Source organism: Peromyscus californicus, unplaced genomic scaffold, assembly GCF_007827085.1.
Source record: "Peromyscus californicus insignis strain IS unplaced genomic scaffold, ASM782708v3 Scaffold_8__1_contigs__length_139910024, whole genome shotgun sequence".
Classification (NCBI taxonomy): Eukaryota; Metazoa; Chordata; class Mammalia; order Rodentia; family Cricetidae; genus Peromyscus; species Peromyscus californicus.
This window is the reverse complement of record NW_026294606.1, coordinates 98,111,754-98,136,260: the sequence shown is the minus strand read 5'-3', so window position 1 is coordinate 98,136,260 and position 24,507 is coordinate 98,111,754. Positions and strand designations below refer to the sequence as shown.

Here is a 24,507-nt window from a genome sequence, read left to right as displayed (position 1 = left end):
ACATGATCAAGCACAATGTTAAGGAGACAGCTGGATAAGCAACAACAATAGGTCTACACTAATATGCAATTTAAAAAACTACAGGGTAGTGGTTAAATCTGGGCTATTGATTTTTACGGGGTGAGAATTACTGTAAAACATATCTTTAGAGAGTGTTCAAATATATGCCTTGGTGGCTTTATGAATTGACAACCACTGAGGAAGTTGTTCTCTAGACTAACCCAATCTAAAACACATGCTGATTAGACATGCTTATCTCCTGTGTGTCGCTGGACAGTCTGCATGCTGCATATTCCCAGACAGTAGCCATGGCTTTCTGTCTCATAGGTCAGGAGGGGACACAGAACCATAGATAGTCTTTCCAGATGATTATTTTCTGTACACAGGTTTGGAGTTGCTGTTTTAGACATATGATTCTCAATTTTTTTGTATGCACAGACTAATCTGCTCTGTAAATTTAAACACACTAACAGTGAAAAGAGTTCACAAAGAATAAAGGAAAGCTCTGTCCATGTAAACCATGCACTTGAGGGTCCGAATTAATTTTGAAACTTGTCCTGTTTGTATGGGGTGGATCATGAGTAAGAGTTAACTGCAATGCCCTGCAAAGCTACAGAATCTGTGTTCCTGTAAGTGCTTCCTGAGCTGTTTATCTATATATGAGGTATAAGCTGTGATTCTAAATATTAGATCTCGGTAAACTAACAAATATCTCTGGTATTTGAAGCTTCCAGAAACACACACACACACACACACACACACACACACACACACACACACACACACACAGAGAGAGAGAGAGAGAGAGAGAGAGAGAGACAGAGACAGAGACAGAGACAGAGACAGAGACAGAGAGAGACAGAGAGAGAGAATAGTGGGAATAGAGGTAGGAGGAGTCATTTCTTGATTTATGGTCATCATGTTCCATAAAGTAACCATGGACATTAGATTAAAAAATACTAAATCATTGCTCCTAAGAGGAACATAGTAAGATAGGTTTGCAAGAGCCTCTGGTAACAGTATTCTCTTCAATAAATCAATATTTAATCTTGTTTTATATGTATTTAATGTTAAAGAAATTACACACACACAGGTGCACACACATACGAGAGAGAGAGAGAGAGAGAGAGAGAGAGAGAGAGAGAGAGAGAGAGAGAGAGAGAGAGAGGTGATTCATTAACATTTAATTTGTGACCAAAAGCATTGTAACTCACTGCTGGGCAGTGCTAATCTAACATGTTTTATGTTCCAATCATGGTTTGAGCTTAGTGATAATCCTCAGTACCTCAGCAGTATTAGGCAACCATTTTAAACAGCAATATCATCAACCAAAAGAGAAGGCGGGGGAAGGATTACAAAATAAACCATAACCACAGTCATTTCTGATACGAGGACTAAAACGGGAGGCAGAGAGCAGCTGTTTCTTCAGCTCTAGCTGGGAATACATATATTGAGAACTCAATTTTTGCTATTCTGTGCATGTCTACAGACAACTGGAAAATGTTGGGCTTACAAATAAATTTTTATCAAGTGTGTGAATTCAGAAATAATGAAGATCTATAAATGATGGGATCAACCAACTCGTATGCTACTATGGATAATAATTCAGGCATGCATCACCATATGCAAATTACTGAATGACATCTGGCAGATGTTGAGGGCAGAGACACATTTGTTCAGGGACAGCTACATGTCTCTAGAAGCTTCAGAATATTGAAACATAGTCCAACAAAAGAAGCGACTCAGAATATAACAACCCCCCAGCAAGAAGTGGGAGAAGCACATGTTACCATGTGAAACTCTCCTTGGTTTCTATTTTTGCAAAGGCGGAAACCAAGACTGGGCAAGTGTTGGTGTAGCAGGCTGGCGGTATCAGGTGGAATAGGCAAGAACTCAAATCTTGGTCCCTTTTCTTACAGCCTGAAGCCTTTCCAACCTTTGATTAGTGCCCCGTTTATTTGTCTCTTCTTGTTACCCAAACCAAGGACAGCAGTCAAGAAAAACAGGCACAGGGTGCTGAGTCAATAGCTGGCAACTGTGCGACTTAGAAAACTAATATAAGTTTGAAATCAGTGTGAAGGAAAGGATCCCAAGTGGATTAAAAGAACCCTAAGAATTACAAGCTAGCTGGCAGGAACAAGTAAACAAAAATCCCTATTTCGAATGGAAAGTTTCTTAAGTCACATTAAAGACCAAATTTCTTTGCCAACTGAGTATCCTAAATATAATTTAAAATTAGAATTCGATGAGTCCCTGTAGATGCTCCTGTTTGGTGGAAGGCAGTTTTATGCCACTTTAAACTCATTGTGTTTGCTATAATGGAATAGTTTTGTGTTTAAGAAGTTACTCTGTATCAAACATTACATTGTAAAGAAGATTGCTTCAGTGGGAGCTGAAGTGATGGCTCTCAAACCCTTGACAAATGGAAATGCTGTGCCTTAAAATCCCCAATTCCTGTTGTACTGTTAGGGTTTTCTGGTCTTGACTCTCTGCCTTCTTAACAAGCAGCACAGTGTGATTTTATCGTAATGATGTGGGGATAGCAGAGTTTCTTGGAAAAAAAAAAAGGAGTCTTTCGGGGGGAACTTGAGTTCCAAAAAATTGATGGCTTCCAAAGCTGTCCCAAGCCTGTGGCTTTCAGGTTCTTGTAAATTCAGAGAATGAGATTCTTGGAGTTTTATAGCAGGCTTTATTACAGATTCATAGATGAGACCTTAGGAGAGAGAATGAGAGCTAGGCATGGAGCTAGTAATGGAAGTCAGACACATGGCAGGGAGCAGAGCTTCAGATGTGCAAAACAAAGCCCAAAGTACCAACGACAGCACATGTAGGCTCTGGCTGGCATCTGAAAGAGTCAGAAGAGGGGAAGTCATGTTTTTCTGAGTCAGGACATAGAAACCTGGGCAGACCCAACAGAATCTCGTGGTGGCTCATAGTGTCTGTACTAGTGGGTGGGAATCCTGGGAATGAAAAGTACATTATCTCACTAAAGAGATAATAGTTCCTCCTATCTCATTAGCATGGTTTAATATAAACCTGCCTTCTAGAAAGACATGCCCAACTAGATGAACTCTTAACGAAGGAAACTTCCATTCCTTTGGTTAGGAGACAACTTTCATTTAATGGGCCCTCAATGCTACTGTAACAAAAGACAGGGGTGTTAAGTCTTGCAAAAGTAGCATAATTATTTTTACTTTGGAGAGTTCGGAGTTAGAAGGTTTTTAGGAGCCGTGTAGATTAACAGGGTACCGTTGCTAGAAGGTAGCTGAGCATGCATCAAGGCTGTTCAGAGTGCATTAGCTAGCCCTGCTTTTCCTCCCTCTGGCTTTCCAGAACGCACTACTCCCTACCTGCTCTTCCCAGTCTTTAGCACATCTATCACCCTCAGCTATTAAACACGAGGCACCACAGCTTTGCGACTGTGTTGCTTAAACAGCAGGTTTTTTTCTTTATACTGTTATCACCCTAAAAAATAGCAGTCAGCCTCAGGTAAATCAAGGCCTTAATTACTCAGTAGCTTTATTTACAATTCATAGTATTAGAAATCTCTTCAGGGAGAGACACTGGCAAACTCAAATTACCATTCTATTTTTTTTTTAAGCCCATAGATTTTTCTGCCTGTTTCAGCAATCTCTTCTTGTTCCTCGCCCTGCGTCTCTTCATTCCATAACTCTTGTTGCGTTTAGTAAGGAATAATTTTTCAGAAATGAAAAGCATGACTCTAAAACAGACATTAAGGTAAATACTTAAAAGCAGATTTTAGAGGTTTTGTGGAATATATTATTAACGAAGAGATGGGTTCTCTCTTAAAGCCAGTTCAAAGGAGAAATTAAAATAACAGACACACGCACACCTTGGGAATATTAATATTATTGTGTAAAGAGAGGCCACACAGGCTTCTTACCCTGCAGGGGAGGCAAGTCAATAGATTGTCAATCAAATGGTAGTTGCTTGTCTAGCCACAGGAATTACGAATAACTCCTAAGGTAGCCATGTTGTCCTAAGGAAGTCAGATAAACTGACAACAGTGACAAGCGCCAACAGTGAAACAAAACATCGAACACGCACAGAGCGGCTGTGAGGTTGAAAGATGGTCAAACGGACATCTGTCTCGGAAGTTACGAACAGCAAATTACTCTAGAAAGACTTAAAGGCTTGTCTGATGCCCATCTCTTAGTGGTAATTAATGTCTGAGGACTTGTAACTTCCCTGGTGCAGATTTGTTTTATAAATATACAAATATTTGTTATATTTGCCATAGACCTTCTCACTTTATGGAGGAGGGGGCTTATGCTAAGTCATGCTCCAGAGGACATGTGTCTCACAGGTCTGGGCTCCTGTCTTTTGATCTGGCTGAAGCACACACAGGTACATATGGTACTCAGTGTCATGGCCTGCAGGAAACTGGGGTGTGAGGAACCTAAGCTGCTAAGGTTCCCTGTGACAAATGGTTGCCCAAAAAGGAGTAATTCTGGGTCAGTTAGGATAGGCAGGTGGGTAAGTAGATTATAGTAGTAGGTGACAGAAGGATAGTGTGTAACAGATAGATGATGTATGGATAGATGGTAAGTGAATGTATGCTCGGTGACAGATAGATAGATAGGTGATAGATAGGTACACAGATGATAGTTTGTAGATGAATAGATAGATAGCTGATAGATAAATGACAGATATTCATTATATATTATGGATGAGTAGATAGATGAAAGATTATAGAAGAATAGCTAGGTGATAGATAAAGGTTAAGTAGATGATATATGAATAGATGATAGACACTGATGAATGGACAATAGATTACAGATGAGTGGATAGGTGGATTGGTAGATAAACAGATGAATATACAACATATAATATGCAGATATATGGTAGAAAAGCAAATGATAGATGGATAGGTTTTAGATGGTAGATTATAGATGAATGAATAATAGATATATAAATGATGCATAGATGATAGATGAATTTATGATAGGTAAGAGATGGATAGGTAATAGATACATAGATGATAAATTACAGATGAATGCATAGAAGATAGATAGTTGATGGATGGCAGATGAACATCTGATAGGTAGGTAAATGATGGATGGATAGATCCTAGGTGGATAGATGGGAGGTGAAGGTAGCTATCTGCGTATGTAGCAGAATAACTTGCTGGCTTGAAAGTAGAGTGCCACCGTAGACCTGTCACAGTTTCATATTCCATGCTAGTTTGTCATCCTTTCTGTTGTTTGTAGCTCAGGGAGTTATGGGACAGTTCAGTGGCAGCAGAAGTTCCAAAGCCACCACAAATGAGAATGAGATTACCGGGACTGTGCTCTAAACTAGACATCACACCATTTTTATTCTCCAGCACATGCCCTTTGCATGTGCCAAGCTGTGTCCTGGTGACACCACAATTAGCATGTAAAATAATGTCAATAATCTCAGACTGAGAGTTCCCCATAAATCACTACAAATTGTGCAGCCCTTGCAATTTTTAAATTATTTCTAAGGCCATGCCAGGGACCTCAGCTACCACAATCATGCCTGAATGACCAGGAAGGCGACTCTAAGCTCAGAGTTCCCAGGATCCTCCTGTTAAAACTTACACATGTGACTCCAGCTGGACCTGGCTTCAGGATCCCTCACTTCCATTGCTGAAAAATCTCAGATGATTTCATGTCTCCTTTGCTTTGGAGATCTAGATGGCCTGCTAAGCACGATTTCTCCCTAACTGCACTCTTAGTAGTGCTTTGCATTAGAAAATAAAACTGCTTACAGAACCTCTCCTGATATCTGCTGGCTTCAGTATTTCCAAAAGGAAACATTTATAAGAGCTGCCATTGAATGGCGGCCATGCGTGATGGCTTTAACCTTTTTCAGCCACTTTAGGAAAAAAAAAAAAACCAGGGAAACTGAACTGTATGGAAGTCACTCTTAATGTGACCCAAAAGGTCCAGAGACAAAGACTCCAAGCAGGTTCATTGTCTTGTTCTTCTGAAAGTTACTCAGCCGGAGTTAAGCTTCTTCATGCACAGCAGCAGATTCACCCCAAGAAAAGGCCATCAGTTCTGTTGAACAATAAGAGCCCAGTCTGAGGGAGCCTGGGGTGACTGGAGTTGCTAGCTTAATAATAACCTTAAACTTCCAACAGCTATGGTTGAGTCAGCAAAAACTGTAGGATTTCTCACCCAGCCTATTGACTGGTTCTGCCAATTCATTTCAAACTTGAAAGTGAGGGCTTAGATTTTTTATTTTTTACTTAACTTTCTGAAGGGCACAAACCTATGCCAGCTGTACAACCCTATCGGCTGGCTTCTGCCCTGTTCTGCAGGCCACCGTCATTAATTTTATTTATATATAATGCGCTTCATGAGAGAAGGATCCTACTGGTTGCACCCCATGCTAAGCTGCAATGCAAAAGGGAAATGAAAGGACCAGCAGTAATTCCACAGAAAACAATGACCCACAAGCAGAGGGAAATCAACACTGAATTGTTCCTCTCTCCTCTCACCCACCTTTTTATTTGATAATCATGGGAGTGATGGGTGCAGACACGTCAAATTTGACCCTCATATCTTGTTTCTATTGTTGATTCCTGTGAGTATATCAGCTAAATAGAGGGGGAAATTCTACAATTTATTACTACTTTCCCAATTTGGCATATTCATTGTTTCACAACTGCCTTTAATCCCAGTTCTAGGGAGTCTGATGTCGTCTTCTGGCCTCCAGGGGTGCCTACACTCATATGCACACACACACACACACACACACACACACACACACACACACACACGCACACACAGTTTTAAAAAAATGAAGGAAAAAGAGATGAAGGAAAATATATACTCACATTGGCTAAAGAGAGATTTAAAAAACTGATTTCATTTTGGCTGGTAACATGAATAATTTTTAGAGTAAACAATTTCATTTTTACATCACGTAGTATAAGCTATTTTAGTAATTGTAACATGCACTCTTTCACATTGCAAATGTGATTCTAGGTGTAAAAACAAATATTTTACATTTAGGACAGGTAGCACTTTTTTCCTTTTCTTTCTTGAAGAAAAAAATAGTGATGTGTCCTTAAAAAGCTAGACTATCAGGTTTCACTAGATGAACATATAATTATGAAATTCAATAATTCCGATGTTCTAATAGTTTCATCATAAATATTGCTGTGGTTAAATAATATAAAGCATAAGCAAAATCATGGCAAATGCATGGTGTTAGGATACATTTCAGGGAAGAGAGTCATTTTGTTATAATTTAAAAAAACTTGAGGATCCATTTGTGTTGATTCTGTCTCTCAAGAGAGATTTGATGACTAGAAAGACTTAACCCAGATAGAAGATGATTTTGATTTTCTTTATTTATTTTAACTTTTGCAGACTAGTGATGGTCTCCTCTCTTTCTTCCCCCATTTCTGCATACAAGAAACGGCATGGACCATCGTCCAGCACAATGGCTCCGACTTAATGAGAGTCAGGAACGCTCATTCCGAGAACCCACACACTGGGGTTTTTGAGTATGCGGCCAGCATGGAACAGCTGCAGGCCTCCATTAACCGTGCAGAGCACTGCCAACAGGAGCTTGTGTATTACTGCAAGAAGTCAAGGCTCGTTAATCAGCAAGGTGAGTAAACTGAGGCACCTGACACACTTTCCAGGCTGCACAGGGTGCTTACTCGATGAGCTCCTGAGGATTTTGATTCCACTGAGGTGCTCATGTTCTACACACTTAGCAAACATGTCACAGTCTGGAAGTCTCAGAGATGCTTTTGCCTGGAGAAAAGTACAAGGTCAATTTACATTGAGCTTTGTCCAAAGCCCTGATTGCTTTCTGACTCTCCTCCTGGCCTTAATCGGATAACTGTACAGTAAAGGCTTCATTTTGGTACTAGATGAATGGAGACAGTGTTTATCCCTATAAAGAGAGAGCAAGTGGCCAATAAGGTTTATTTTATCAAGGACAAGAGCTAATACAAATATTACTTAGTTTTCTCAAAGTGACTCTTCTGTGTCTCTCTATTTTCTCTTCCATGAACTGTTGGCAGCTAGCTATTCTCTAGGTATAGCTAGACATGAGGGAAGGCTGCTAGAAATAGTGGATTCAGTGGCTTAAGCAGAAACCAGAAAAGCATCTGAACTCAGACATTCTAGGAAGAACCAGTCTCAATTATGTCTAGGGGTTGATATTGTCTTCTTCAGAACATTTCATGATGCTAGGACAGCCCCAGCATCCCATCTTCTGCCTTAGAAAAGACTTCGGTGACATCGTTCTTCAGCTAGCAGAACGGTGTGTGAACACTGTTTTGTCATGCCCCCAGATCATCTGATACACACATCTTCATGGAGGAACTTAACCCTTAAGAATCTTTTCTTCCACTCTTTAAAAAGTTTGACTGTCCTTTTCTGCTCATTTGTACAACACATACTTTTCTGCTTGGATCATAGGGCCACATGCCAGAGCCACGCTGCATACACAGCCTTTTTGCCATGCTGCAGCACAGTGCTTTAGAGCTGTAATACTGGGGTCTATCTTTCTTGAGAAATTAGGATTCTAAGACATCTGCTCCACAAAGTTGCCTTGTTTACTCTTGTCTGTTATCCTAACATGGGCTTCAATTCCAGAGAAGCTGTTGAGAAAACTTTTTAAAAGTGTAGTTTATATGACTATCAGATGGCATATGTAACATCCACACTAGCCATGGCACAAGTGGACTGACAGCTGATGGTTAAATTTTCCTTTTCCAGTAAAACTTATTTTCTATTCACTCTGTGCCCACTTAATGCAGGATTATTTTCTCTACAATATGCAAGTTCCCTCCTCCTTTTCCTTTTTTTTCTAGAATGTTCTCATTTAGTAGTTTATCCATTCATTCCCATCTTGCCAGTGCCAATCAAATCTCATATCCTGAAAACTCAACTCTGTCTATGAATGAGAGCCAGACTGTTGAGCAGAAATCCCAAGAGTAACTTGGATGTGAGGAGAAAGCTAACTTCCTGTTTTAGGTCTCTCATTGACCAGATACAGAACTGGGGTGAATGGAGCTTTAAATCATGAAGAAAATAACTTCTCTGGAAAGGTGCCCCCAACATAGAAAGGGATGTGGTAGTGCTTGGATACACTGACATACACCATGAGATATGCTTGAACTGAGTCCTTTTCACTGTAGTTCTTTGTGATCATAGTGAAAATACACACCCTAGAATGTAACAGATTGTTCATATGCTTGATATTTATGTTATTTCGCATTGCATAATGCTCTGTGTGTTTTATCCTCATCACACATGGCAGGATTCCCTTCTGTTTGTTTTTAACTGGACAATATTACGTTGTGCATATAACCCATTTTCTTTGTCCAGTCCACCATCAGTGGACAACTAGGCTGCTTGTGTGCTCTATCATGAATGATGCTGCAGTGGTCATGGGAATCTGTTTGAGATGGTAGAAGCCATTATGCAAAGTGAAACAAGCCCAACACAAGAACGCAAATACTACATCACCTTATTTGTATATAGAACTTGAAAAGGCTGACTTCATAGACACAGAGAATGGAAAAGTGACTACTGAAGAACAAGATGGGACAAGGAAGGGGCCACAAGATGAGTAAAAGCTAGGCTCTTAAGCTACAGCAGTGTGGTAATGATGGTTAATAATACCATATTCTGTACTTGAAATTTACTAGAAGAAAAGATATTTTCATTACATACATAAATGCACATGCATATAGCTATATAAAGTGATGGATATGATAATTAACTCACTATGTATCATGATCTACATATTGAATAGGTACAATTTTCATTGATTCACTTTAACTCAATAAGTCTAAAAACTAAAACTTAAGGGAAGAAAATCATCAAAAGCACAAATGAGTCATATGCTAATAAACCAACAGATGGGATCCCCAAGGTGATAAAAAGCAGATCGGGAAGTAGGGGGAAAAGAGCTTTAACACCTTTGGTACCAGCAAAACCTTCCAAGGTACTGCAGCCAAGCCTGAGACTCCACTACTCCACTACTGATATTAGTTATTTTCCTTATTATTATGATAAAATACCCTGACAAAAGCAAGTTAAGGGAGAAAGGGTTTATTTTGGCTCACAATTTGAGAGTGTAGTCATGATTGTGGAAAGAGTCCTAACAGCAGAAACTTGAGGCAGGTGGGAAGCATTATGCCCACACACAGGAAGCAAACAATGCTGAATGTTGGTGGTCAACTGGCTTTCTCCACTGTGTGGAGCCCAGGACCTAAGCCCAGAGAATGGTGTCCCCCATCGTTAAGGTGGGTTTTCCATATCACTTAACTGAGAAAATAACTACTAAGCATGCTCAGAAGCTCCCCTAATCAAGATATTCCCTTACAGGTGTGTCTGAAAGCTTTCCTTCTAGATCAGTGATTCTCAACCTGTTGGTCCCAACCCCTTTGGAGGTCAAATGACCTTTTCAGAGCAGTCACATATCTGATATGTACATTATGATCCATAACAGTAGCAAAATTACAGTTATGAAGTAGTAGCAATGAAAATAATTCTATGATTGGGTGTCACCACAACATGGGGAACTATATTAAAGGGTCACGGCATTAGGAAGGTTGAAAAGAACTGTACTAGATGATTCTAGATCCAGACAAGTTGATAACTAATATTAACCATCACATTAGTAAAGAAAACAGTCCACTTCAGAAGGCTGTGGACCAGGTGGTAATGATGCCTGGTTGTTGTTAATCACTGGTTTTCTCAGGTCAGTACTCAGAGTGTATCTGAGGTAGAGGAACTGAGGAAAGAGAGAACAGTTTAGATGCTGAGGACCCAGTAGGAAAGGCAAAGAGGAAGGATAGGAAGGCACGCTTAAATCTAGACTTTTGGATCTCAGTAGCAGATCTAAAGATGAGAGTGGTATAACCGAGTATGAACACAATGGAGTGTTAGGAACACATGTTCTGAGCAGATGAGAATTCAGCTCACTGGAAGGACAGTCTTGGGGATACCCAGAGTTTAACCATGGGAGATGGAATGCTTTACGCTGACCAACTAGCATTGTTTTATTTTAATTAAAAAAATATTCCTCGTGTTTTTTAAAAATTCATTCATACATTTATTTAAATTAGTTACTCTTTGAAAAGCCTTGGATGGACTCAACTATTTTTGATGGTTTTAAAACATTTAGCAAGGGCTGGTGAAATGATTCAGTGGGCAAAGGCATTTGCCTCCAAGCCTGATGATCTAGGTTTTATCCCTGAGACCCATTTAGTGAAAGAGAACCAATTCCTGTAGGTTTCTCTGTCCTCCATATACATACAGGTATACACACACACACACACACACACACACACACACACACACACACACACACACACACACACACACAATGTAATGATAAATAATATACAAAGCATTTGGCAATTTATCTTTTATGGTGAAGATTAGAAATATAGCTATAAAATACGATTTTTTAAAAAGAATAACAGTATTTTTTCTCAATCTGTGAACATATAATATTTTAAGCAGCATAGCTTAATATTCCTAGAAAAATGTTCAAGTAGGCTTAACTGTTGATGAGTTGTGAGTTAATCAAGCTAGAAGCAGAGTCTTGAGGTTAAGAGCTTTACATAACACAAGCTTCCAAATTTCCTTTTTTTCTTCTCTTAAACGTGGCAGGTGTTTATATTAATGCTGGAAGAGAAGCTGTCAGTATTCAAAGAAGGCCTACTTAATAGTAGGTTAAAATAAGCGCTGTGTTAGTGAGTAGTGTCTGAATGAGCAAAAGCTGCAGAGTCCCCATGGGAATGGTGGTGATAACATAAAGATTTGAAAGTCAAGAGGAAAATGCTAGGTCCTTCGCAGGGAACTGACTGATTTGACGTTTTATGCGCTCTCCTTTTGCTCTGTGTCTCCAAACACTATGATTCTTTTCCTCTGAACTTTTTTTCTCCCCTGAGATAGATTGCCTGCATGCCTCACCTCCCTTTCTACAAATCCTCCGCTAAATGTTCTGTCTGCTCCTTGCTTGAGTTCCTTGGCATCGTGTTTAGTCTTGGCTCTGGGAAGGAGCTGGTAGCTGAACATTTATCGTAGAAAGAGATGTGTTTAGCTAGGGGAAACTTTTTTTTTTAACTGTAATATTCGCTTCAGGCATGAAGATTTTTCAGTATTATTTCTGTAGTCTTCAAATAAATAGCCAAGCCAGTAAATGGAAGAGAAAATACAGACTTCCCGATAAATCCTAAATCATGACAAAGGAGTGCTATACCATGCTTGATGTCTAATAAACAGCTAGTATATTTTAACCAATAAATATATGGAGACAAATCAGTGCCTTTATATAACATTCCAGAATGTTTTGATTTTTTTTTTGTGATTTAGGATCAATTTTATTTCACTGTATTAATTACCACAGTTTGTATTTTGATGCCAATTTCTTTTAAAGATTATTTTTAAAAAAGTTGCAAGTGAGAACTTTCTCTCTCTCTCATGATTAAATGTGGATTGATGGTTTCTAGTTAAAGAACAATGTACCATTTCATTTAAGACTGAAAATAAGGGGGTGGAGAGCCAGCTCAGCAGTGAAGAGCACACATTGAAGGCCTGAATTCAATTCCTCGCACCCACATAAGGTGGCTCACAATGAACTGTAACTCCAGTTTCAGAGGGTCTGATGACCCCTTCTGGGTACCTGCATGCATAGGATGCATGTAAACCCATGTAGGCACATAAAGACATAAAGAATAAATACATAAATATTTTTAAAGATTATAAAGTGGCATTTTAAAAGAGACTTAAAACCGAGTATTTTGTAAAGATAGTTTCTTCCCAAATGCTGTCAATTACAGTGTTTAGGGCATTATTACACCATATCAGTCGCTTTCTGTCTGTGTCCTGAGACTTCCTCCCTCTCTCTATATCGCTGTCTCTTTCCTTGTCTCTGTCTCTGTCTCTTTCTCTCCCTCTCACTTCTCCATCCCACCTTTACTTTTAATCTCTTAGGAAGAAGGAACAGTGCTCTAAGATGGAAGCAGATGATCCATCTCTTTCATTTGTCTTTCAGATGGAAGCCCTCGGAGCTGGTGGGTGGGAAGAACCAATGAGACACAGACCTACTGGGGAGGTTCTATGCCTGTGCCTCAAAAGTGCACTTGTGGCTTCGAAGGGAACTGCATAGATGCTCAGTATCACTGCAACTGCGATGCGGATCGAAGCGAATGGTAATTTTCCTTTTAATTATGTCAAGAGTATACAGCTAGGTGGATGATGAATACATTGCTTTGAGGAAATAATTAGATGAAACTATATCTTGATGATACATGGTACAGTGATTCTAATTCTACAGGCTAAGATAGGAAACTTTCAGAGGCTATTTCAACACTGGACTACGAACTTTGTTTATTTTACTTTTACCATATGAGAAAACAGAGGTGTCTATGACATGAGAGTTGTAATTCTCCAGCGTTCCTTTTCAGTGTTAACATCATTTCAACAGTGTTATGTAACCAGTTACCAAAGCATATAACATCAATATAGGCTGCAAACTTCAGAAGTACAAATTTGTAGATTTTGAATTATTATAATTCTGAGCAATGATTTTAGCATGTAGTTCTTTTATATTTTTAAAGGATAAAGTATGCCAGAAAGAGCAAATGTTATATGGATAATATCTTCAAAATGGTAATCTATAACATTTGGGATTTGAAAATGTAAAGTATTTTTCTAAGCAGAAAAAATTCCCATGTGTGTGTTCTCTTTATCTTAAAAAATGAGTATTTTTGTATTTGAGTATAGATTCTATAAGTATATTGCTCTTATATATTATTTGTAAATGAACATTTTAAATGTTTATACTCATACTTCTTTACACTACATGTCTGTTTTATATTATTAAGCAGTTGGACCTGCATACATTTATTTATTTTTTTAAAATTTACTCTCTGAGAATTTCACAGCTCTATGTACAATACAATATGATCAGACTCATTTCCCCTCTTACTCCCCCTGAGTCTCCCTGCACGCGTCCCCTCCCAGCTTCATGCCTTCTTCTTTTTTTAAATAACCCATTTATTTCCAGTTAGTATTGTCCACATATGCATGGGTGTGGTTATGCATGGGTGTGGAGCCATCCACTAGAGCGTGGGCAATCTTCCAGTAGCCACACTCCCCGACAAGAATGATTCTCCTTCCCTGAGTAGCTGTCACCCCCAAAAGCATCTCAGTTAGGGGTGGAGCCCCATGAGAGCTCCCAAGGCACAGTATGTGCTCTTCTGCAGTCTATGCTGAAATGCCCACAGGCTTGATCTTGTGCAGGGTCACTACAGCTGCTGTAGTCCTAGCCGTGTCATGTCCAAAACACATTTCACAGCTCTCCTCCCCACCCTCTGGCTGTGATACTCTTTTCTTTTCTTAAAACGTTTTTCCTACAATATATTTTGGTCATATTCTTTCCTTTACACCAACTCCTCTGCCTCCTCGTCCCAATGTTCTTTGAGCCTTGATGGTGGAATGTTGGGAAATATGTCCCACTTACTGTCACCTGTTCTCAGCACTTTAATGTGTTAATAATCTGGATTTGAGAATATGGCTGATTTGATTGTAAGATGTACATGCATTTCAGCAATCAGTTGCTATTAAATGAACTCATTATTTGAATTATGTAAATGCTGTTTGTTTGCTTGTCAAACATCATGATCATGATAATGCTATATATGTGGTTGTGTACACGAATGTATAGAATATATGCATGTATGCACAAATACAATCATACATACATATAAGGCTCTTATAAAAACATGAAAGAAGAACCTATATGGAATCATAAAGCTATGATTGAATTCTTATATGAAGAATATCATCTCTCTTACCCAAACTCTACTTTAAGGAACAGGAGCGGTCTGGTAGAAAATGCAGGGAGGGGTGACTATGATAAAAAATATTGTATGGAATTCTGTAATAATTAATATGTACTCCCTTTGGACAACAACCTTTTTCTTAATATATTCACAAAAATTGTTCAAACACTGAAAATTGTAATTTTAAATGTATAAAAATGTTATTAATGGTATTTAACAGCACAAAAAATTAACCTAATCACCACCAATAACCCCCATGTGCCTTCGCAACACATTGCTAATTAAAGCTAGTTTTTAAAAAAAGTTTAGAACATTTCATATTCAATTCAGCTTATAGATAAATAACCATATATATTTTTCTACATTTTTACAGACTCAGGAAAATATTTCAATAATAAGTATCTGGGGCTCTGCAGAGATGACTCACCAGATAAGGGTACTTGTTGCCAAACCTGGTGACCTGACTTCAAGCCCTGGGACCCACAAGGAGGAAGGAGAAAATCAATTACTGCAAATTGTCCTCTGACTTTCACACACATGCCATGGCATACATTTCCTAAACAGAGTTTAAATAAATAAATAGTCTTTGGGACTAGTGAGATGGCTCAACAGTTAAGAGCAGTTGCTGCTCTTGAAAGGGACCTAAGTTCAGTTCCCAGCACCACCTGGTAGCTAATAACTGTAACTCCTGTGCCAGGGGACTCAACACCCTCTTCTGACCCCCAAGGGTACCAGGTACACTTGGGGTGGACTTACATACATGAAAGAAAACACTTATTACATAAAATAAAAACAAATGATAAAACTTAATGTGTGTGTATCTGTGTGTGTGTGTGTGTGTGTGTGTGTGTGTGTGTGTGTGTGTGTGTGTGTGTGTATGTATTTGAAGGAAGAGCAGTGGAACTGAACTTTGGCAGGGGCTTCCAGGATTGGTTGAAAGAAGATGGCCAAGGTGAATGAGACCTAGACTTAAATTTTTTTCCTTTGCAGGTACTAGTTGTGTCTTGCTTTTAGGAACCTAAACTTCAAGGGAATTCTGTATTATTTTTAATTTTATATGCGTCATAATGTATCAGGAGGTAGAATTTGGAGAATCCAGAATGACTGGAAATTGGAGGATAGGGTAATTTCCAGAAAAAAGAAAGCTGGTTTTGATGAGTCTGCTGCATAACTCCTGCTTTGGACCCTCAATGGCCTTTCAAAGTGTGTGTGAATTGGGGAGGGATTTCAGGGTCAAGGAGAGAGCCACAGACAGAAAACTAAACAAACAACAGGGCATTCCCACAGTGGCTGCTGGAGGAGAAAAAGATCTGGGCTGTTATGTCTCTGAGATTGGCTTTGAAAATCCTTCAGTTTAGGGCAAGAGTGGTGAAAAGTTCACGTCTTTGCTGCAAAGATCATATCCTCAAATTGAGATGGAAGACTGGAAACCCAGAGTAAGGCAGCCACAGGGAACCCTGGGAAGTATGAAATCATAAGCTTCTACTTAAATACCCATGAGGAAAAAAATATTAGGGAACAATAAAAATATAGTATCTCTTGACTCGTTACCAACATTATCCAGAACACTGTACACATTAATGAATATTTCAAGAAAGTGTACTTCCATATAAAATCAAGACATTGAATGAGGTTATTGTAAACAAAGTCTTGGCACATTTTAAAGTTTGCAGATGAAATCTTTAAAGCTAATGGTATCAACATGTTTGAAGATCTAAAGTTAAAAATATCCACAGTGAGTGAATAGGGAAATTAAATAAATGAAAGTGAATTATACTAAAGGACCGAGTACACATTTTAGAATGGCAAATTAACATCTGAAATGAAAATAATTGCAACAAATTTTCTGGGATTAAAAAGAAATAACATCAGATGAAAACTCCGATATTTAAGAAGAAATGAAGATCACTAGAAATTATAAATTACCTGCTGTTCCTTAAATACAAAAATATAATTCTCTGCCTAATTACATCGCAAAGTTTATAATATACATTTAAGTAGATTACCACAATAACACCAAAAAAGTTTATATGTGTATTTCTGTGTGTATGGGGGTGTTAATCTCATGGAGAGCTTCTGATATTACATATTGTTATACAATATAAAATATAAGTAGATGGCAAAAGTCATGGATGCATTTTATAATTCATTGAGGAAGTAGTAAAATACAATGAACAGAGTTTTATCTGAAAAATGAATAGAGAAGACAGGGTTGAATATAGGGGAATGTAGAGTTGATCAATACGTACAAGAGAATAACAGCAAAAAAAATAATTCAAAGTGTAACTAAATCATAGGAGAAAAAAAAAGGAACAAATGCTAAGCACTTTGCCTGAAAATCAACAGGCCAATTGTCAAGTAAATTATCCAATTCATCAAATGCTAAAAATTTTTCCACCTTATTTAAAAACATAGCTAATCTGCTATTTTTGTCTGCTTTAGAAATAGTGGTGGGGCAGCTTATTTATTTATTATTAATTAAACTTATTCTTTGAGATTGCATACATGCATATTATGCATTCTGATTGTTCTGCCCGCCTACTCCTGTCAACCCCACTCTGCTACAAGTGAGTCCTTTCCCCACACTCGTGTCTTTTCATTTTATTTTGTGACCACTGAGTTTAACCAGGGCCAACTCTGTGACCACGAGTTCAGAACTCTTCCTGGGATCCTGGTGAGTTCAGCAATGGGTACACAATGAAGACAATGGCTACCCCTGCCCTAGAGTCCACCACTAGTCCATGGTTGAGCATTCCCTAGAATGCTTGCGGGCTAGTGAGCCAGGAGAATGGTATCCACTCAAAAAACCATTGCATTCTAATCTTAACCTATGTTATATTTTGTAGTCTAGACCTTAACGTCTATAAGAGAGACTAACATCTTTCCATGTTTTGTATGCTAAGATAAGCAATTGGAAGGTTTTTTTTTTTTTTTTTTTTTTTTTTTTTTTTTTTTTTTTTTTTTTTTTTTTTTTTGTCAGTGTCCAAACTTAGTAGGAAAGTCTTCATTTAGAAGTGCCAGGAAAATCGTTGCTTATTTTAGAATTCCGCTCATCATCATAATTTAAGGATTTTGTTGCTGCTTCTGTTTATTTTAGGACCAATGACACTGGATTCCTCTCCTATAAAGAACATCTGCCTGTCACCAAGATAGTGATTACAGATACAGGACGTCCCCATTCAGAAGCTGCTTATAAACTGGGACCTCTGCTCTGCCGAGGAGACAGTAAGTGGTCCCAACCTGTGGACTTATCAGAAGAAAGTCTTTTTTGCTTAAGCATCATGTGTCTATCACAGGGTTATTGAATCAGAATTCTGTCAAAAAAAAACCCATGAGATGTACTCCTTAAATTTTTAATGACATTCGTTGTATGCACATGGATATGTGTGGGGTGGAGGGAGGCACATGGGCCACAATGCACATGTAGAGATCAGAAGATAACTTGAGAGAATCTATTTTCAACTTCCAAGATGTGAGTACCAGGAATTCAACTCAGATCATGAGACTTGGCATTAAGTGTCTTTCCCACTACCCGTCTTTACTTCAGGAAAGGTAAATAAACCATCAGCTGCCCAACTGAGGGATTCATAGATGTATCCCAGCATTCCTAAATTTCTCCATATCTTTATCTACTTAGAAAGAATCAGTGCTGTACAAAATGGTTAAGAATTCATGTGTACTTCCTACTGGTAAGCCTGGGGTAGGATAAGAACATCAATAGAAGCAGATGTCAGTTTGATCAAACATATTTCAACCTTTAATCTCTATTCTTTTTCAGTTTATAAGTGTGTGAATTGATTTTCAAACAATTGGACTTCTGCTTTGTATATTCAACATGTTACCATTCTAAAGTAGGATTTTAAAATTCAGAAGTAGTTCATCTCTCTCTCTCTCTCTCTCTCTCTCTCTCTCTCTCTCACACACACACACACACACACACACACACACACACACACACACACACACACACACACAGTGCATGCCCCCCCACATAACTAAATATTTATTTTTCATCAGGAAATGAAATGAACAGAGATTCTTAACCTCTTCCTCTTCAAAATCAGTTATCTTAGAGGTAGATGCATTGGTTATGTGTGTGCTTAGTATTTCCAGAAATTAAAATGGAAATAGAAAGAAATATTTGTTTGCATTAAAAGCATACCCTAAAATACAGTTTTATGGTGGGAGCTCTACATAAGAAGGAAAGATATGACATTCAGTAGATATAGGGAGATGCGTAGCAAAGTTGCTTAGTTAAAAGGCAAAGATGTTACTGGCCTATAAACATTACATATGCATTCTATAAAACTGCTATTCTAACCACCATTTCTGGTGTTCATCAGCCTTACCCTTGCCTCCATCCCACAATCATATGAAGCTGACATAAGGATGTTTCCTGGAGGGAAAAAATTATGAGCAGAGAGATGAGGTTGTAAACTCAGCATGAACCAGAGGAGTACAACAATATTTTGTGGCTGCAAAGAAGTGCCTCTGTACATCACCTGCCCTGTCACTGCATGCTTAGATCAAAACACTGCAGTAACCAGCCAGGCTCCCTTTCTTATTATTTGTGCCACAATTTCTGGGAATCAGGTGTGTTTTCACTGAGGTCACTACTAATGTCATCTCTATGGTTTCTTTCCTTCCTTCCTTCCTTCTTTCGTTGTTCCTTCCTTTCTTTTTTTCAATGAAAGATTTTATTTTAAAAAATTTTATTTAATGTGTGGGAGTGTTTTGTGTGCATGCATGCACATGGGTCCTCGTATGTTTATGTGTGTGTGTGTGTGTGTGTGTGTGTGTGTGTGTGTGTGTGTGTAGCAAATTAATTCTTGTTGCCTTCAGAGTCTGGAAGAGGACTTCAGATCTACTGGAATGGAGTTATCAGTTGTGAGCAACCACATGATGCTGGTAACTGAACCTGGGTCCTCCACAAGAACAATAAGTACTCCTAACTTCCAGACCCAATTCTTAGAATTTCTTTACTTAAAATTCTTGCTGAATATTTAAGCACGCACACATACACACAGAGATACACAGAGAGACACAAATATGCACTATACATATATCTACACTCTTTAAAATTAATTAAAACATTTTTTTGATTTGCAGTGAGTCTCCATTCAGGCAACCTTCCCCTGCTCTCTCCTAGTTGATAGTAGCAGTATCTGGAGACATGTTTTGGTTGTCATATTTGTGGAATGTGAGCTGCTAGCAACATCTTTTTGTGATTCAGTAGTTGTCCTGTGGCTGCCTTTTAGCAAATGGAATGTGTATCCTTTCACTAGTTCATGCAATATTTGGTCATTTCCAGCTTTAGGAAACTATTAATAAAGTCAATAGAGTTATACCTGGAAGTTCTTGATTTCTAGCTAAAAATCATCCTGAGAGGGATTACCTCTTCATGTGGTGTACATAAGGTATGACTGACATTGTAAGATGCAGCACAGGGCAGAGCCAATAAATCATAGCTCTAATACTAAATTCATCAAAGGATAAAGATTTTAGCATCATGGTAACTCTTAGGTTCTCCAGGGGGGTTCTAGAACCTTTAGAAAAGGAGATGTGTGTGTGTGTGTGTGTGTGTGTGTGTGTGTGTGTGTGTGTGTGTGTGTGTGTGGTGTGTCCCATGTGTTTAGAGGTCAGAAGACATCTAGCATCAGTCTTCACCTTCAGCCTCCTTTATTGTTCTGTACTGAATAAGCCAGGAATCAGCCTGAAGGCTTAGAGGATTCCCCCACCTCTGCACCACACCTCAACAGATACATGTTATCACATCTCACTTCATATGAATTCTGGGGATCTGAACTCACACTTGCATGGTAAGGACTTTCCCACTAAGCCTTCACCAGAGCCCTGAGTTCCAAAGTCTTGCTGAATATAAACCTAACCTTCTTTTACTTTAGACACAAAAGGGCTAAAGGAAGTAATAAAAGGAAAAGATCCAAGCTTACCAGTTGGCAGAGAGCTGAGGAAAGTTCAGCCTCGTGCTTTTATGTCTCCTCAGCCTCCCAGGAGCTGGGGGATGTCTTTGAGTTTGTCATATCATTGACAGTCTCTAGACCAACAATTCCTCCTCATCAGATACATTCATACCAGTGCTCTGTTGCTTATTCCCATAGGCTCTTATTTATGAGGTGTTGGATTTCTAACATCCTTTTGGAAGCTTCCAGTCTATGGACCTATCTGTTTAGTATGGCCTAGGCCAGTATGTTTCATAGGCTGGTGCTCATCTGGCAACTCTGTGTCCCAGTCAATGATGAGGTTGATACAGGATGTGGAGTGTGCTTTTAGAATGATTTATGCCAATTGGACAAAGAAATTTATGTCTGTTGAACACAGCAGTAATGAAAAATGGACTAGAGATAGTGTTTTTTTGTGTGCTGTTGTTTTTCTCATTCTATTTTTCTAGCAATTTATTTTTATTGTAGTCATACAAAAGCATCAGTTCATGATGGATTAGGGCCAGAGGGAAAAAACTGAAAGCAAGCAAGCATGCTTTCTAAAGATAGCTTGAGAATCCTAGCTAGAAGCTAGCAGTTGGCTTAGGGCTAAAGTTGCTGGTACTCACCTAGAGCCCAAATGTTACTTGCAATACCTTCAGAACTCTTCTTTTTTTTTTTTTTTTTTTTTTTTTTTTTTTTTTTTTTTTTTTTTTTTTTTTTTTTTTTTTTTTTTTTTTTTTTTTTTTTTTATATATATATATATTTTTTTTTAATTTATTTTAATTTATTTTGCAATACAATTCAGTTCTACATATTGGTCACGGATTCCCTTGTTCTCCCCCCCTCCCGTCCCCCTCACCTTCCCCCCAACGCCCCCCCCCCATTTGTGTTGTTTCTTTTTTTTTTTTTTTTTCCCCTTTTCTATTTTAATAAAAAGGAAAAAAAAGAAAAAGGTTATAACTAACAAAAGAAAAACTATATACAAAAGTACAATGACTATATACAATATATACAAGTAATAAATGTCTAAACAATGTCTAGTCCATTTGTATTTGACAAATTCAGAGAAAATAATTTCATTATCTATCCTATTTTGTTAAGTCCAAAATGTATCTAATTCACTTTCTATCCTAATTAATCTTCAACTATAACTAACTAACCTTCAACTATAACTAACTAATCTTCAACTCCCTCAGAGACCCAAGAAGGAAATAATATTAGCTAACAAAAATAAAAACAGAAAGTGCATGCAAGCAACTTCCAAAAAATTTGTGAGTTGACAGAAACAGCCAGCTGCCTGGACAGTCACCTGAGGTTTCTCCACAGTGTTGGGGCATCATCTTCAGCCTATAGGCTTAGCATATCTGACAGACTCATTTGTGAAGTAGGATGTACACAAGGTCGACAGTTCAACCTCACATTGGGTGAGAGCAGTCCATGTACCAGAAACACCTGAATTCCACTAGTGTCATGTCATGATTCAGGATTTTAAATTCTGGAAATTGTTGTTGATTTTTTAATTCAGCTGTCCATTCTTGGCTGTGTATATATGGCTTCATCTTAACATCCCGTTCTTCTCCACATCCCTCTGTCAAATGCCAGTTTACTATTGCGAGGCGTGAGCTTAGTTACTCTTCAAGAATAACTGTTTCAGCTGCTGTTCCATTGCACATCAGAAGCCATCGGCCCACTGCCTATTCAGCTGCCTTCGAAGAAAAGGGCACTGTACCTTTTCCAAATTGCGAAGGCCACTTCAGGGATGGTGCCATATTGTCCTGGCCTCAGAAGATGCCTTTTGATAAAGCCATAACCACACTCGTTTTGGCAAGAATCAGTAGTCCTTTGTTTCATGTCCTGTCTGTCCATTTTGTCAGCAGTTGATTCAAGGATACTCACTCATAGCAGGATACTAGACATGAAACAAGGATGACTTGTCTGCTACTCACATCACCAGGGAGGCTACCTGGAAAACAGGACCCCAAGAAAGACACAGGGATCACTCAATGACAGAGAAATGGAATGAGATCTACATGAACAGCCTGGACATGAGTGGGGGTAATGAAAGGCGAGGGTTGAGGGAAAGAGAGCTTGGGGGAGCGGGAGATCCCAGCTGGATCAACAACAGAGAGGGAGAACAAGGAATAGGAGACCATGGTAAATAAAGACCACATGAGAATAGGAAGAAGCAAAGTGCTAGAGAGGCCCACAGAAATCCACAAAGATACCCACACAACAGACTGCTGGCAGAGGTCGAGAGACAGCCTGAACTGACCTACTCTGGTGATGGGATGGCCAAACACCCTAATTGTTGTGCTAGAAACCCCATCCAACTACTGAGGGATCTGGATGCAGAGATCCATGACTAGGCCCCGGGTGGATCTCTGGGAGTCCAATTAGCGAGAATGAGGAGGGTTTATATGAGCGAGAGTTGTTGAGACCAAGGTTGGATAAAGCACAGGGACAAATGGCCAAATGAATGGAAACACATGAACTATGAACCAATGGCTGAGGGGTCCCCACTGGATCAGGCCCTCTGAATGGATGAGACAGTTGATTGGCTTGATCTGTTTGGGAGGCACCCAGGCAGTGGGACCAGATCTTGTGCTCATTGCATGAGTTGGCTGTTTGAAACCTGGGGCCTATGCAGGATTGTTTGGCTCGGCCTGGGAGGAGGGGACTAGACCTACCTGGACTGAGTCTACCAGGTTGACCTCAGTCTGTGGGGAAGGCTTTGCCCTGGAGGAGATGGGAATGGGGGGGGGGGGTGTTGAGGGGAAGGTGAGGGGGACGGGAGGGGGGGAGAACAAGGGAATCCGTGGCTGATATGTAGAACTGAATTGTATTGCAAAATAAATTAATAAAAAAAAGAAAAAAGAAATGAAAGTTAGTAGTTAGACATTACAATAGAAGTTGTAGTCATATTAGATATGTTTTAAAAATTGAGCAGATATATTTTAGACAGGTCATCTTCAAACCCTTCAGAGATCTACAGAATATGGCATTTAAAATGTTTTAATAACTTAGAAAATTTTTCTTTTTTGTTATGATTATGAGACATGTCGGCTCCTGGCAGTACCAATCAACTTCAGAGAAAATATGGGCATTGAAGAAACTGCATATGGAGTTAACTTTCATTGTGGCAAAAGTTAGCCACTGGACAACAAAGTATCCTTGAATCAACTGCTGACAGAACTCTTCTTAAATTTTAAGGAGACATAAAGAAATCCAAGCATGATGGACAAAGTTAAGTGATTTGGGGCACACAACACAAAGACATCATTGGGATATTTTGCTGTTCTTTGAGTCCTCTACCACAAAGAACCTGCTTGGACCTCAAGGCCATCTTGCTTCCTTGCTTTCTCCCTCATATCCATTTTCATGCAAATTCTCCCCTTCTTTACTAAACTCTTTAAACACTCAGATTAAAACCTTTCTCCAATGAAGCCTTCCTCAGATCTCTTGAGGGCTCAGATCTTCTGCCCTCTGTTGAGACAAATGTTGAATATATTACAAAGACTTATTTCTCATACAGCTTTTGATTATGTTTGAGCCCTCGAGTGGCGTCCATTGCTCATTTATTTTTGTGTTTCTGGTGCCTAGTATTTGCTTATGACATGAAAGATAATCAATAAATAGCAGTTTGTAGAAGAATGAGAGTGATCCATCATACACACCTAAAGAAATGTATAGATGGCTTGTGAATTATTGGTGAGAAACAATCTAATGATAAGCAGATGTGTATAT

At 38.8% G+C, this 24,507-nt stretch overlaps 1 protein-coding gene across 2 annotated transcripts in view; it reads left to right on the top strand.

Annotated features, from left to right (window-relative positions):
- The window catches only part of Cntnap4 (contactin associated protein family member 4), a 303,767-nt gene that overhangs the window by 225,617 nt on the left and 53,643 nt on the right, over positions 1 to 24,507 (top strand). For both annotated transcript variants that reach the window (XM_052727282.1, XM_052727283.1), the window contains 3 exons: positions 7,414 to 7,611; positions 13,030 to 13,186; positions 17,919 to 18,046. In XM_052727282.1, the coding sequence (XP_052583242.1) occupies positions 7,414 to 7,611; positions 13,030 to 13,186; positions 17,919 to 18,046 (483 nt within the window). The remainder of the gene's footprint in view (positions 1 to 7,413; positions 7,612 to 13,029; positions 13,187 to 17,918; positions 18,047 to 24,507) is intronic.